The sequence below is a fragment of the Carassius gibelio genome, chromosome A11 (genome assembly GCF_023724105.1).
Source record: "Carassius gibelio isolate Cgi1373 ecotype wild population from Czech Republic chromosome A11, carGib1.2-hapl.c, whole genome shotgun sequence".
Taxonomy (NCBI): domain Eukaryota; kingdom Metazoa; phylum Chordata; class Actinopteri; order Cypriniformes; family Cyprinidae; genus Carassius; species Carassius gibelio.
The window spans coordinates 1,042,221-1,055,505 of record NC_068381.1 but is presented as its reverse complement, the minus strand read 5'-3'; the positions used below and the strand labels follow the sequence as shown (position 1 = coordinate 1,055,505).

General features: G+C 38.1%; 1 protein-coding gene across 2 annotated transcripts in view; it reads left to right on the top strand.

Moving 5' to 3' along the window:
- The first annotated feature begins 59 nt into the window (after positions 1–59).
- The window catches only part of LOC128021941 (transmembrane channel-like protein 6), a 16,834-nt gene continuing 3,608 nt past the window's right edge, over positions 60–13,285 (top strand). The window contains exons 1-12 of one of the 2 annotated variants that reach the window (XM_052609044.1): positions 60–196; positions 2,390–2,528; positions 4,749–4,925; positions 4,956–5,044; positions 6,259–6,420; positions 6,513–6,621; positions 8,414–8,498; positions 9,287–9,550; positions 9,755–9,942; positions 10,635–10,779; positions 12,566–12,721; positions 12,810–12,988. In XM_052609044.1, the coding sequence (XP_052465004.1) occupies positions 2,482–2,528; positions 4,749–4,925; positions 4,956–5,044; positions 6,259–6,420; positions 6,513–6,621; positions 8,414–8,498; positions 9,287–9,550; positions 9,755–9,942; positions 10,635–10,779; positions 12,566–12,721; positions 12,810–12,988 (1,601 nt within the window). In that variant the 5' untranslated portion in view covers positions 60–196; positions 2,390–2,481. Of the gene's footprint in view, positions 197–2,389; positions 2,529–4,748; positions 5,045–6,258; positions 6,421–6,512; positions 6,622–8,413; positions 8,499–9,286; positions 9,551–9,754; positions 9,943–10,634; positions 10,780–12,565; positions 12,722–12,809; positions 12,989–13,285 lie in introns of both variants that reach the window. The other variant, XM_052609043.1, reaches the window with a different exon arrangement.

Sequence of the window (13,285 nt, the reverse complement as noted above, 5' to 3'; positions counted from 1 at the left end):
AATGTATCACACGATATGTTCATTAGGAGCCGATTCTTTTTTGTTGATTCATTTGAACCAGTTCGCGAACAGCCGCGAAACGCTGTGAGAGGTCGAGAGCCGTTTGAAACGATTGAATCGATTCACTTGAACTGACTCGGACTTTAGTGAGTCGGTGTCATTAGAAGTTTTGTACACGGAGATCCAGAAAGCAGCGGTGAGTAACGGTTTATCTACTTGATTTATTCACGACAGACAGAGATAAAATAGAGTTTTAATGAGATGAAGTTGATATGAGGACTTGAGCGGATCAACCAAGCGCGTTTGAACTTCCGCAGGTGTAAAACAGTAACATCTCAGTTCAGCGTTAAAATCACGTTTGTTTACCGTTTACAGTAATCAAACACGAGAGATGTGACATCTGGAGAACAGATACAAATCAGTTATTGTATCAGATGCTATAGTAACTTTATTATAAACTACACATTGTTTATTTCCAAAAACAAAACACGTGATATTTCCGTGGTACTTGTCCAAAACGTGGTAAAAAAACAAAAAAAAACATGATAATTTTCAAATGTGCTGCCTTTGTATAGGGAGAACACTAGGTTTGAAACAACCACAAAGTTCACGTTTGATATATTGAATGATTTTAAATGAGAATCTGGTATTTACCAGTGTACTTAAAAAAAAGCATGCAATTGCCATGCTATATGGCCAAAACATGGTAAAACCATGCATCGTTTTGTCACTGTCTTCAACCCAAACTTTAGATTCATCGTCTGTGTCTCAATACCTGCGTTTGGATATCAGACTCCATCCATATCAGAAGTTTTGGGGTTTTATGATGCACAGACGTGATGCCTAAAAGTTTGGAAACATCACGAACCTTCAAATTTGTCACAGATTTCCATTATTGTCATGAATTTGGATGAGAATGTGGTATTTATGGGAATGAGATTAGAATCTGATTAATCTGAAGCGTGAAAGGCTGCGATTGTGTCTTATTCTGAATTAATTCGGACAGATATTATTTGTCATGGAACAGAATGAGCCCGTTGTGTCTCTGAATCTGAATGAAGGTGAATTGTTCTCGGGGTATTTCTGCAGATTTTCCGTCTGCTCTTTCACCCACGATGTGCTCCAGATGTTGTGGTGTTTCCATCAAGTCCTGGAGAGGTTTTCGGTGTAACGTAAGCGTACAGGACTGCACAGTTTTCCAGTTCCAGATGTGCCAGTGCAGTCAGTTTGCTGTTCTCACACAATGATCTTATGTAAACTCCCTTCCTTTGGATGTGTTTCAAACTAGTTCTGGTCCCCTAGAGGGATGTTTTCCTTCACAACACTCCCACACTTGTAATCAGGATGTCAAATACACACACACAGGTCAAATACACATAGGGCAATACGATTCCAGCGATGCGGAAAACATTAAACATAGATAAATCCAGAAAAATGTAAATAGAAACTAATAATTTCTGTAAAAGAAGCAACATTTCATAGAGCTCTATTATTGTAAAAATATTGAATTTTAATATTATATTAAAATTGTGTTAAATTGTTTAAAATGTTCATTATTTAAATTCACTGGACATGCATTTTTGACGAATACAATTTTATTTAACAGTTAAATTGGAATCCAAAAATTATTTAACTAAAACTATTATAAAGCGTTTTTGTTATTTGAAATAAAGCTGAAATAAAATATAAATATTAGATGTAAAATCAAAGGAAATTAATGACAGCTGGAATAAGTTGAAGTTGTAAAATACTAACTGAAAAAAAAATATTGAACTGAAATAAAAGTAAATTAAGCTTATGACAATGATACTTAACAAAATTGCTAAAACTGAAATTTAAATTGGAAATGTAAAAATAAAAGCTAATTCAAAATATTGATAACTATTATAGTATATAAATAATACAGAAGGCCAGTAACATGATGATAGGAAATAATCTTTGCTTAATTTACAACTTTGAAAAATTAATTTTAATTGTACTTAAAAAAAAAAAAAGGAAATATAAGATCAGATACATTTAGTAAGAGTGTCAGTGTTACAAAGTTACTGGAGTTTAAAAGCAGAACGAATAGAAAGTCATCAGTAGAATCAGTTTGTGGTTGAAGACGCGTCTAAACAGATGATTGAGCTGAAGAAGCATTGTGTGTGTGTTTAGTCTGATGTAGCGATAAACCAGCAAATAATAAAAGCTCTGTCGTGCATGCATTCATTTATGCATTTATTTAACCAGAAAAAAGCATCCAAATGAAAGTTTTAGTACAGGGATCTCTGGTTGTGTTACTGTACCAGGGCTGATAATGAGTTGTTTTTTCCTCTGACACACCTTCTGATCTCCATTAAGTGTGTGTGTGTGTGTGTGTGTGTGTGTGTGTGTGTGTGATCTCGGACAGGTCTGAACAGGATAAGAGCTCGGATCGCTGGCATTCCTTCTGTCTGTGGTGTTCTGGACGATGAGGATCGGGAGGTGAGCGCAGCACCAATCATGGACGGCGGGGTCACTTCTGACGCTGATCGGGTCTCTGATTTTGAGTAAGTGACTTTTTACACTTTTTACTCTGCTCTTCCTGTGTGTTCTGGGCGTGTTCTTCCTGTGTGTGTGTGTGTGTGAGATTCATGACATTATTAAGTAGGGATGTAATGATTCACTCACGATTCGATTCAATTCACTTTGAGAGACAAATTATAAATTAAATGTGTCCTTTTTATTATTGCTTGGACAAAATACTGCTCGTTTCTTTTTGAAATTGAAATATAAGACTGTATTAAAATAATAATATAGCACTTGGATATTATTGCTCTTGTGTTGGTTTTGATCGCTTCTATTGTCCTCATTTGGATAAAAGCGTCTGGTAAATCATAAAACTGTAAATATAATGTAAATGTAAATAACAAAACTAATTTGAAATTTTAAAACAAGCCCGAAATCAAATAAAAAAGTAACACAAATAAAATAAATCTCTTCATATACACAAACTAAGGCTTTGTCTGTGCTCTTTCCATTTAAAATGAGAGGAAGCCGCTGCATTTTAATCAGGATCCAAACAAAGATGCAGCATACATGCAACAAGAGCAGTTTTTCATCTAAATTTGATTGTATAAGTTCAAAATTTGAAGCAAAAACATAATGGCTTGACTTCAGTTTTGTAAAGCTATAAATAAAAAATATCTTTATGAAACAGAAACAGCAGACGAGCTGAACGAGAAGCAGATCCACTCTCTGCCAGCAGGTGGAGCTTAAAGCGTTTCCATGGTTACCGCTGTGAAGAAAGCAGCTGCACAAATGATACAGTGTCTCCTTGGTTACCGCTGTAAACAAAGCAGCTCTGCACTAGTGATACAGTGTTTCCTTGGTTACCGCTGTAAACAAAACAGCGCTGCACTAGTGACACAGTGTTTCCTTGGTTACCGCTGTAAACAAAACAGCGCTGCACTAGTGACACAGTGTTTCCTTGGTTACCGCTGTAAACAAAGCAGCGCTGCACTAGTGACACAGTGTTTCCTTGGTTACCGCTGTAAACAAAGCAGCGCTGTACTAGTGATACAGTGTTTCCTTGGTTACCGCTGTAAACAAAGCAGCGCTGCACTAGTGACACAGTGTTTCCTTGGTTACCGCTGTAAACAAAACAGCGCTGCACTAGTGATACAGTGTTTCCTTGGTTACCGCTGTAAACAGCGCTGCTTTGTTTACAGCGGTAACCAAGGAAACACTGTATCACTAGTGCAGCGCTGCACTTATGAATAATTAATATGCATTACACAAAGGCTAGATGAAAAGAAACTTTTCTACAGACAGGAAGTTCCCCTCAAACATACATTCATATAAACTCCTCCCTAACTGAATCATGATTTATTTAGCATCTCAACTGATTTGAGTCGTCTCACATTTGAATGGATTTTCAACCAGCTCGTGATTAATTGTTAAAATGCACAATGCTCTACCAGTTGAGCTACAGGAACACTAAGTGTTAATGGTTAGATCCCTATTACTGAGTCAGTTTTATAATAGATGTGTTCATGGATATATTTCTGTTTTAGCTGATTAAAAATGAATAATGAGAAAAAAGTAAGAATGCTTTTATTCATGAAGGACACATTAACTTGATCAAAAATGGCATTAAAGACATTTGACAAAAGATTTCAGGAACACTTTTTTATCAGGAACACATTATTAAAATATTTAAATTCTGCCTCATTATAATTCAGTCTATGATCTTATGAGTAATCATAATCATTGTTATATGGCAGTCAACAAGGAATATGAAAATATATAATATGCATTTTAACTTTGGTTACGATTATAAGATATAATGTATTACAAGTCTTTTATGAATAGCTTTTTAATGCATTATACATAAATACTTCAAGTAAATTGTTATCAGTGTCTTTATTTAAAATAAATGCTGCTCTTCTGAACTTTCTGTTCATCTGTGGATCCTGTAAAATAAAATGTTTCAGTTTCCACAGAAATATTGAGCAGCACAACTGTGTTCAACACTGATAATAATCAGAAATGTTTCTTGAGCAGTAAATCATCATATTATTCTGATTTCTGAAGATCATGTGACACTGAAGACTGGAGGAATGATGCTGAAAATACAGAAATAAATTACACTTTAACACAGATTCAAACAGAAAACAGTTGATTTAAACTGTAAAATGATTACACAATTTGTACTGTATTTTTGATCACATAGATGCAGTCTTGCAGAGCGGGCAGTGATTGTTTGTGTTCTGTGTTTCATGCATCAGGATTCCAGAAGATGAGGATTGGGTTCATGACTCATTCAGTCAGCTGATCCAGGAACAGTGTTACTACCCTTATGATGTCATCGAGATGACCCCGCTTGACCTGGAGGAGGAGGGCAGAGGTCAGATCACACCTCCAGTGACATCAGACAGCAGTCTGACAGATCTCTGTATCTCAGATGACGTCGAGTGTCTGGAGGCCGACAGAGACGTGCCGCAGCAGACGGATCCTCTGATTGAAGAACGCTGGTCATCTGACACGCTCAGAGTCCTGTCCTCCATGCCCAGCCGCACCATCGGTCAGTGTGTTATCCAATGAGCTCGGTTTAAATCAAAACAGCATGGAGTCTCTGTGGTTTTCAGCCTTTTTGACACCACAACCACATCTAAAGGCCCTCATCAAGTGCTTGATGTTTTCTGAGGTACATGTTACTGGTACATAAAGGTACCTAAAATAGAATTATATTTAAATATTATATAATTATGTAGTTATAAAGGCAAATAAAAATAAATATTAAAATAATAATAAATAAATTATTGCTAATTTCACATGGTAAAAAAATATTTTAATTCACAATTTCTACCTGATAAAGTGTTTTAGAGCTCGGCATAACAAGTTAAATATTTATTCATCAAGGTGTTTAAATATTGCATTCATTTCCATGAATTTCCAGGTGTTTAAATCACACTTTTGAAATGAAGCGTCCTCATATATCCATCCTATTTTTCTTTAGGAGTAAATTAAAATATATTATATCTTGGTTTTTAGTTGGTTTAGTTTATTTTAATTATTTTTTTTAAAACTTATTTTAAGTCTTCAGGTTCCTCAGTGGACCCCAGAACAGGGTTATTATATTAAAGCTAAAACATTAAACATTGCATTTATTTAAAAAGAATAAACATTAACTGGAATATGTATATATATGTATTTAACTAGTTTGAATACAATAATCCCAAATTAATCCAATCTAAACCTAAAAATAATAATAAATTATAATAATATAAATGTTAAAATTAATTGGATATAAAATATAATTATATAATTATAAAATAAATCAGATATGGTTAATATTATTAATTTAAAATAAATCAATATAAATTAATAACAAACAAAATAAAGTTATAGGCATTAAAAAATGTAAATAATTTAATGACACAAACACTAAAATGTAAATGGAAAATAAACAATAGTACTACAATAGTATTTCAGTTAATGCATAAAATAGCTAAAATATTTTACACATTCTATGGAAAAATGTGTTTTCTTGTTTTTTATTTAATAATGCACTATATGAAGATATATTTTCCTAATGCATTTTGTAACTGAAATAAGCCTGCTGTGTCTTAACTCTTAACTCTGTCTTTAATCTTCATTTCTTGTGAGAAACCTCAGATGTTGTTTGCTATAATTAAATCTGGTTTCCTGGTTCTGACTTCCTGCACAGCTTGTGTCTTTTCCTCTCGATGGCTCACTGATGTCTCCAGATGATCTCAGTTGACTCTCTTTGATCAGGTCGCAGTCGTGGAGCGATCATCTCTCAGTACTGTAACCGCACCATGCAGCTGCGCAGACGCAGACAGAGCAGACCCTCCATCCAGCACTTCCCTCGATCCGCGCGGCCCAGCATCTGCGGATACGGCGTGGAAACGGACGCAACCGATTTTGAGGAAGAAGGTGAAAGCACTGAAATCACAAATGATGCCTGAAACATCTTAATCTGTGGCGTGCTGATCTGGTGCGATGACTCTGACTCTGTGTGTTTGTAGAGAATAAGAGGGAGCGCTTGGTTAATAATCTGCAGAATCTGTCAGCCGGTGATCGCGTGCGTATGTTGAGAGCGATGCCTCTGAGTCTCTCAGAGAAGAAAGAGCTCAGGTAAATACAGTAATATACACTACCACATCTGCAACGAAACACTGAATGTTTAATGTTGAATGTTTTGCTTTGTTTACAGCCTTAACCAAGGAAACACTCACTGTATTACTGCTGTTCATGAGCGCAGCGCTGCTTTGTTTACAGCGGTAACCAAGGAAACACTCACTGTATTACTGCTGTTCATGAGCGCAGCGCTGCTTTGTTTACAGCGGTAACCAAGGAAACACTCACTGTATTACTGCTGTTCATGAGAGCAGCTGCTTTGTTTACAGCGGTAACCAAGGAAACACTCACTGTATTACTGCTGTTCATGAGCGCAGCGCTGCTTTGTTTACAGCGGTAACCAAGGAAACACTCACTGTATTACTGCTGTTAATGAGAGCTGCTGGTTTGTTTACAGCGGTAACCAAGGAAACACTCACTGTATTACTGCTGTTAATGAGAGCAGCTGGTTTGTTTACAGCGGTAACCAAGGAAACACTCACTGTATTACTGCTGTTCATGAGCGCAGCGCTGCTTTGTTTACAGCGGTAACCAAGGAAACACTCACTGTATTACTGCTGTTAATGAGAGCAGCTGGTTTGTTTACAGCGGTAACCAAGGAAACACTCACTGTATTACTGCTGTTCATGAGAGCAGCTGCTTTGTTTACAGCGGTAACCAAGGAAACACTCACTGTATTACTGCTGTTCATGAGCGCAGCGCTGCTTTGTTTACAGCGGTAACCAAGGAAACACTCACTGTATTACTGCTGTTAATGAGAGCAGCTGGTTTGTTTACAGCGGTAACCAAGGAAACACTCACTGTATTACTGCTGTTCATGAGAGCAGCGCTGCTTTGTTTACAGCGGTAACCAAGGAAACACTCACTGTATTACTGCTGTTCATGAGCGCAGCGCTGCTTTGTTTACAGCGGTAACCAAGGAAACACTCACTGTATTACTGCTGTTAATGAGAGCAGCTGGTTTGTTTACAGCGGTAACCAAGGAAACACTCACTGTATTACTGCTGTTCATGAGCGCAGCGCTGCTTTGTTTACAGCGGTAACCAAGGAAACGCTGTATTACTGCTGTTCATGAGCGCAGCGCTGCTTCGTTTACAGCGGTAACCAAGGAAACACTCACTGTATTACTGCTGTTAATGAGAGCAGCTGGTTTGTTTACAGCGGTAACCAAGGAAACACTCACTTTATCACTGCTGTTCATAAGCGCAGCTTCTTTGTTTACAGCGGTAACCAAGGAAACACTCACTGTATTACTGCTGTTAATGAGAGCAGCTGGTTTGTTTACAGCGGTAACCAAGGAAACACTCACTGTATTACTGCTGTTCATGAGCGCAGCGCTGCTTCGTTTACAGCGGTAACCAAGGAAACACTCACTGTATTACTGCTGTTAATGAGAGCAGCTGGTTTGTTTACAGCGGTAACCAAGGAAACACTCACTCTATCACTGCTGTTCATAAGTGCAGCTTCTTTGTTTACAGCGGTAACCAAGGAAACACTGGATCACTGCAGTTCATACTTTGTGTCTGTTCAGCCTGTCCTGCTGCGCTGCTGCAGTGACTCATTTGTTTGATTATATGAAACAATTGCTGGTTGATTTTTTAAGGTCAATACATAAAAGAGCTTTGTTGTAATAAATATTGCTAAAAGCATTGTTTTGTTAATATATTAGTTTGCTCCGATTAGATTTCCCTCGCTGCAAAAAAACAAACAAACAAACAAACAGAATCACGTAGAAACGTTTGTGTTGCCTGAATTGTTGATTGTCTTCTGATATTTGTCTGTTTTTCAGGATGTTGGTGTTGAATAAAGCCGAACACTCGTTGTCTCAGAATCTGATTCCCTGCTGCAGTCAGCTCAAGTATTACATCATCATTGTGAGTCTAAAAACACACCGTTATTTTAGTACTTCAGCTTAATCGAAATGAAAGTGTGAGTGTTAGTGAGCACGTGTGAGTGCAAGCAAGCACGACTGACAGAAACAGAGTGTGTGCATTAGTGAGCGAGTGTAACCGAGTGTGTGTGTGTGCAAGTGTGTGTGAGTGCACAAGCAAGACAGCAAACGAGTGCATCCTCACATGCATTTAAGTAAATGGGTGTGAATCAGTGTGTGTGTGTGTGCGTGCTAGCAACTGAGAGTGCAAGTGCGTGAGTGTGCAAGTGTGTGTGCGTGTAAGTTTGTACAAGTGCGTGTGTATGCCTGCAGATGAATGCGCTCTTGCATGCATTTAAGTGAGTGAGTGTGAACAAGTGAAAGTGTTTGCAATTGAGAGAGTGTGTGGGTGTGTGTGAGTGCAACCGAGGGGAAGTGCATGTGTGCATGCGAGTATGTGCATGTGAGCAAACAAATCCATCGGTGTCTGCATTTAATTGTGTGAGGTAAATCATGTGTGCTGTTTGCTTTGAATGGTTTATATTTGCTCTCTGCGTCAGATATACAGATGAAGTTTAGCGCTCTGACCTTCAGTTCAGTTTCAGTGTTGTTTTACTGGCACCAGCTGAACATTTGTGAGACGTGCTGCAAAATGTGTCACAGTGCAAATGGATAAAAATACTCTATCAGGATTGAACCGTGCTCTGATCTGAGAGGATGCTGAACAGTTGTGTCTCTGGTGTCCTGTATGTGTGTTTGTGTGTGTGATGCATGCTGGGATGTGTGTGTCAGGCGCTGAGGCACGGCTGGTACGGCTGGCTCTCCTTCCTGTCCTCGCTGCAGTTGTGGCAGACGGCTCTGAAGCGTGTCAGCGGCCGCTTCGGGACAGGCGTCCTCTCCTATTTCGTCTTCCTCAGAACGCTCCTCTTCTTCAACGTCTTCCTGTTCCTGGTCACGGGTTTGTTGCTGGTGGTTCCTCAGGCCATCTCTCACCCGCATCATGACCAGGACATCTCTGTCAGGAGCTCGTGGGGTCTGGAGGTGCTCACTGGAGCTGTAAGTACTCAAGCTTTCTACAACACTGACTGTGTCCAACCAGAAACACACACCTGTAGTTACACATGTGAAAGTGGAACATGCACTAGCAGGCAAAAGTCTTCTGTGTTAAAGTGTAATGTATTTCTGTGATGCTCCGCTGTATTTTCAGCATCATTCCTCCAGTGTAAGTGAGATGCTTCTCTCTCTCTCTCTCTCTCTCAGGGTTATTTCTCACACTCTCTGCTGTATTATGGGTATTATAATAACCAAACGCTACAGACGGGTCACAGCTGCCCTGCGTCCAGGAACAGGATGTCCTGTAGTTCTGGACTGTCTTATAACATGCCTCTCGTTTACTTCTTCACCATCTTCACCGCCTTCTTCATCACCTGCATCATCCTCGTCTACAGGTGATCGTTCACACCCAAGGACCAGGAACAACATTTGATTAGTTTTCCATACTTACTTTGATATAAACTCAGTTAAACGGTCTTGATAGCAGCCAAACAGGAGGTCGTTGGTTTGATTCCCAGGAAATGCTTGAACTAAATGTAACTTTGGATAAAAGCATCTGCCGGATGAAAACATGTAAATGTAACAATTCTGAATGACAACAAAAACTCTTATAGTAATGTATCATTGTAGTTTTTGTTCATATTTTGATTTAGTTTTTATATTTTCTGATTTCATTTTAATTTTAAAGTTGTAATTTTGTAAAAAAAATTAATTTTATTGTTCATTAATTATTTTTTTTTACTTTTTAAAAATATATCTATATAGTTTTTTAAGTTCAGTCTTAGTCATTTTAATAATACATTATGTTAAACCAACTGGCTGAAATGAAAAAAAAATGCACTATTTTATTTTTATTTAATGTTTATGTTTATTATTACATTCTTTATAGTTTAATTTTATGTATATTTTTAAAAAAATTATTAATTTTTTGTAATTTAAATACTAAACTAAATTCAATTAAAATGAGTTTGCTTAAAAAGAAAGGAAAAAAAGTTGACATATTTATTTCAGCAAAGGTTGATTTTAGTTGTGTGATTCTAAAGTGTTTTTCGTTTGATTTGGCTGATCCTGTGTTTCTGTGCTCCAGCATGTCCAAGTCGTTCGGTCAGAGTTTCCGCATCGATAAATCCAAAGGCCTGCTGGCCATCAAGGTCTTCAGCTCGTGGGACTTTAAAGTGATCAAGAAAAGCTCCGTCAAACTCCAGCGGGCAAACTTCGGCACACAGCTGAAGGTCAGCACACGTATGATCATCTATTACATGCATGTATGAGTATGACCGATATATGACACGCATATGTACACGTATGATCAGTGGATGACACATATGTATGACACACACACACGTATGATCCATGTGTGACATGCATGTACACATATGAACTATGTAAGACACACATGCACACATATAATGGATGGATGGCACTAGAGTTGTTCCGATTCCGATACTAGTATCGGAAATATCTCCGATACCACAACAAATTCTGGCATCGGCATCGGCGAGTACATGAACCCATATACCGATCCGATACCATTTTCTTAAAAAAGACCTAGTTATGACCGCAAGCTTTGCCTAACCGCTGCACGGTTCTTCTTCGCTGCTCAAAATGCATTGAAAACACAGGAAGTTGTGCTGTGTTGCCACAAGCAACCCCTGTTTAGAGCAGCGAAGAAGAAATGAAAACGCGTTAGCAGCCCTTATCTATATATGACTGGATCACTCATCACATTCTAAACTGCCAAAAGACAGTGAAGCCGCTACTATATTATAGATCAGTGGTTAGCAGTATGTCTCTGTAGTACCGGTAGTTACAGACTCTCGAGTATATTCAGTACCGGCAACTGCGTTCAGTCGCTTCCGTGTAAGTCAAAACGCAGGGCTCCAGACAGTAGCCGAATATATACTAGTGTCTGTGAATATTAAACTGCAAAATACTATTTAAATATTACTCCCGCAAAATCTACATCTCTGTGGGTGACTGGCACAGATGCGCGAGAGCTCGCTGTTTTGTAGTCTCTGCTGTGTGTCATGAGGACACGAACGCATAAACCGTCACTTCATGAGAATTTACCGTTTCATTTGAGAATACTGTCATATCATAAACACAGACACTCAAAGATCTTCATGGCAGCCCATTAAAATAAATGTTTGGTTTACATGAGTAAATTGACAATATATAAAGCTACTGTTGTAGCCTACAGTAATAATAATACGTCTCTATAATAATAATAATTATGCCTAGATGGTTGCTTGTTTTTTACTTGTTTTTTACTTGTTAGAGATTATCTGATTAATAGATCTTTTTTTATATTCCTAGACTTATTTGTTGCAGTTTTTTTATACAGTTATATTGTAAAACTTAAATACCTTTTTTAGTTTGCGGTGTTAGATTTTTGGCTGCATATGCATATGCAAGTTCTTTTTTGCATATGAAAATAAATAATACTGTCAAATTCATGTTAGATAATAAAAATACTGTAATAAATACAGTAGTTCACCATGTATTTGTTCATGTTTTATTGAGGGATCTGTCTGAAGCACACCATAAAAAGAATTCTAGCAATTTACACAGGGCTAGTAGTATATACAGCTGTATATACAGATATACACCCAGGTATCGGATCAGTACTCGGTATCGGCCGATACCCTGAGCCCAGGTATCGGAATCGGTATCGGGAAGAGAAAAAGGGTATCGGAACATCTCTAGATGGCACACATGCACATGAATAGTTGATGTGTGACACACACATGTACACGTATGATCTTGTATGAGGACACACATGCACACAAATAAATGATGCATGCTCCTGTACGATGTATGACACATATATAGACGTATGATCCATGCATTATGCACACACATGTATAATCGATGTGTGACATGCATGCATGATTGAAATACGGCACACATGTATGTGTGTGATCATGTATGACATGTGCACACACACACATGGTCTCCACATGATACACACACGCTTCAGCTCTGTGTGTGTGTGTGTGTGTGTGTGTGTGTGTGCAGGAGCTGGTGGCAGAGGTGAACCGTCAGGAGCAGAAGATCTCTGTTCTCCAGCGCTTGTTCCGGCTCTTCATCCACATGCTGGCGTGGATCTTGTGTTTGGGAAGCACGTTAGCGTGTGTGCTAGCTGTGTATTATTTCTCTGAACACATGCATGGGGTAGGACACACACTTCTGATCCGAATGAAACACTTTCTAGTTGAATCAGAGGAAAGAGTTTGTTGATTAATCTCTCTCTCTCTGTCAGGATCTGCGTAGCCGCTCTCACACAGCGTCGTCTGATTCGCTGCTGGAGGAGGTCAGTCTGCTCGCCGTTCCTGTCGTGGTGTCCAGCATTAACCTCCTCCTGCCCGGATTCTTCAATGTTGTGTCCTGGATGGAGAAATATGATTCTCCCAGTGTGCTCAACTACATCTCCATCAGCAGGTGAACCGCTTCTCCCTTTCATTATTCATTATTCATCTAATAAGAGTTCTGCCGTATGAACCAAACTCACCAGCTCTGAGATCGCGTTCATCTCTGATGCTTTCAAACATCAGACCGTCACGAAGCCAGGGGCTGAAATCTATTTCACTTATTATTATTATTATTATTATTACTTTAATTTTGTATAATTTAATTTAAATATGCTTATTTTTTATTTTACATTTTAAATTAATTTATTAAAAAATTAATTAATTAAACATGTAAAAAAAATGTTTAAACTTTTCAGTTGTGATTTAA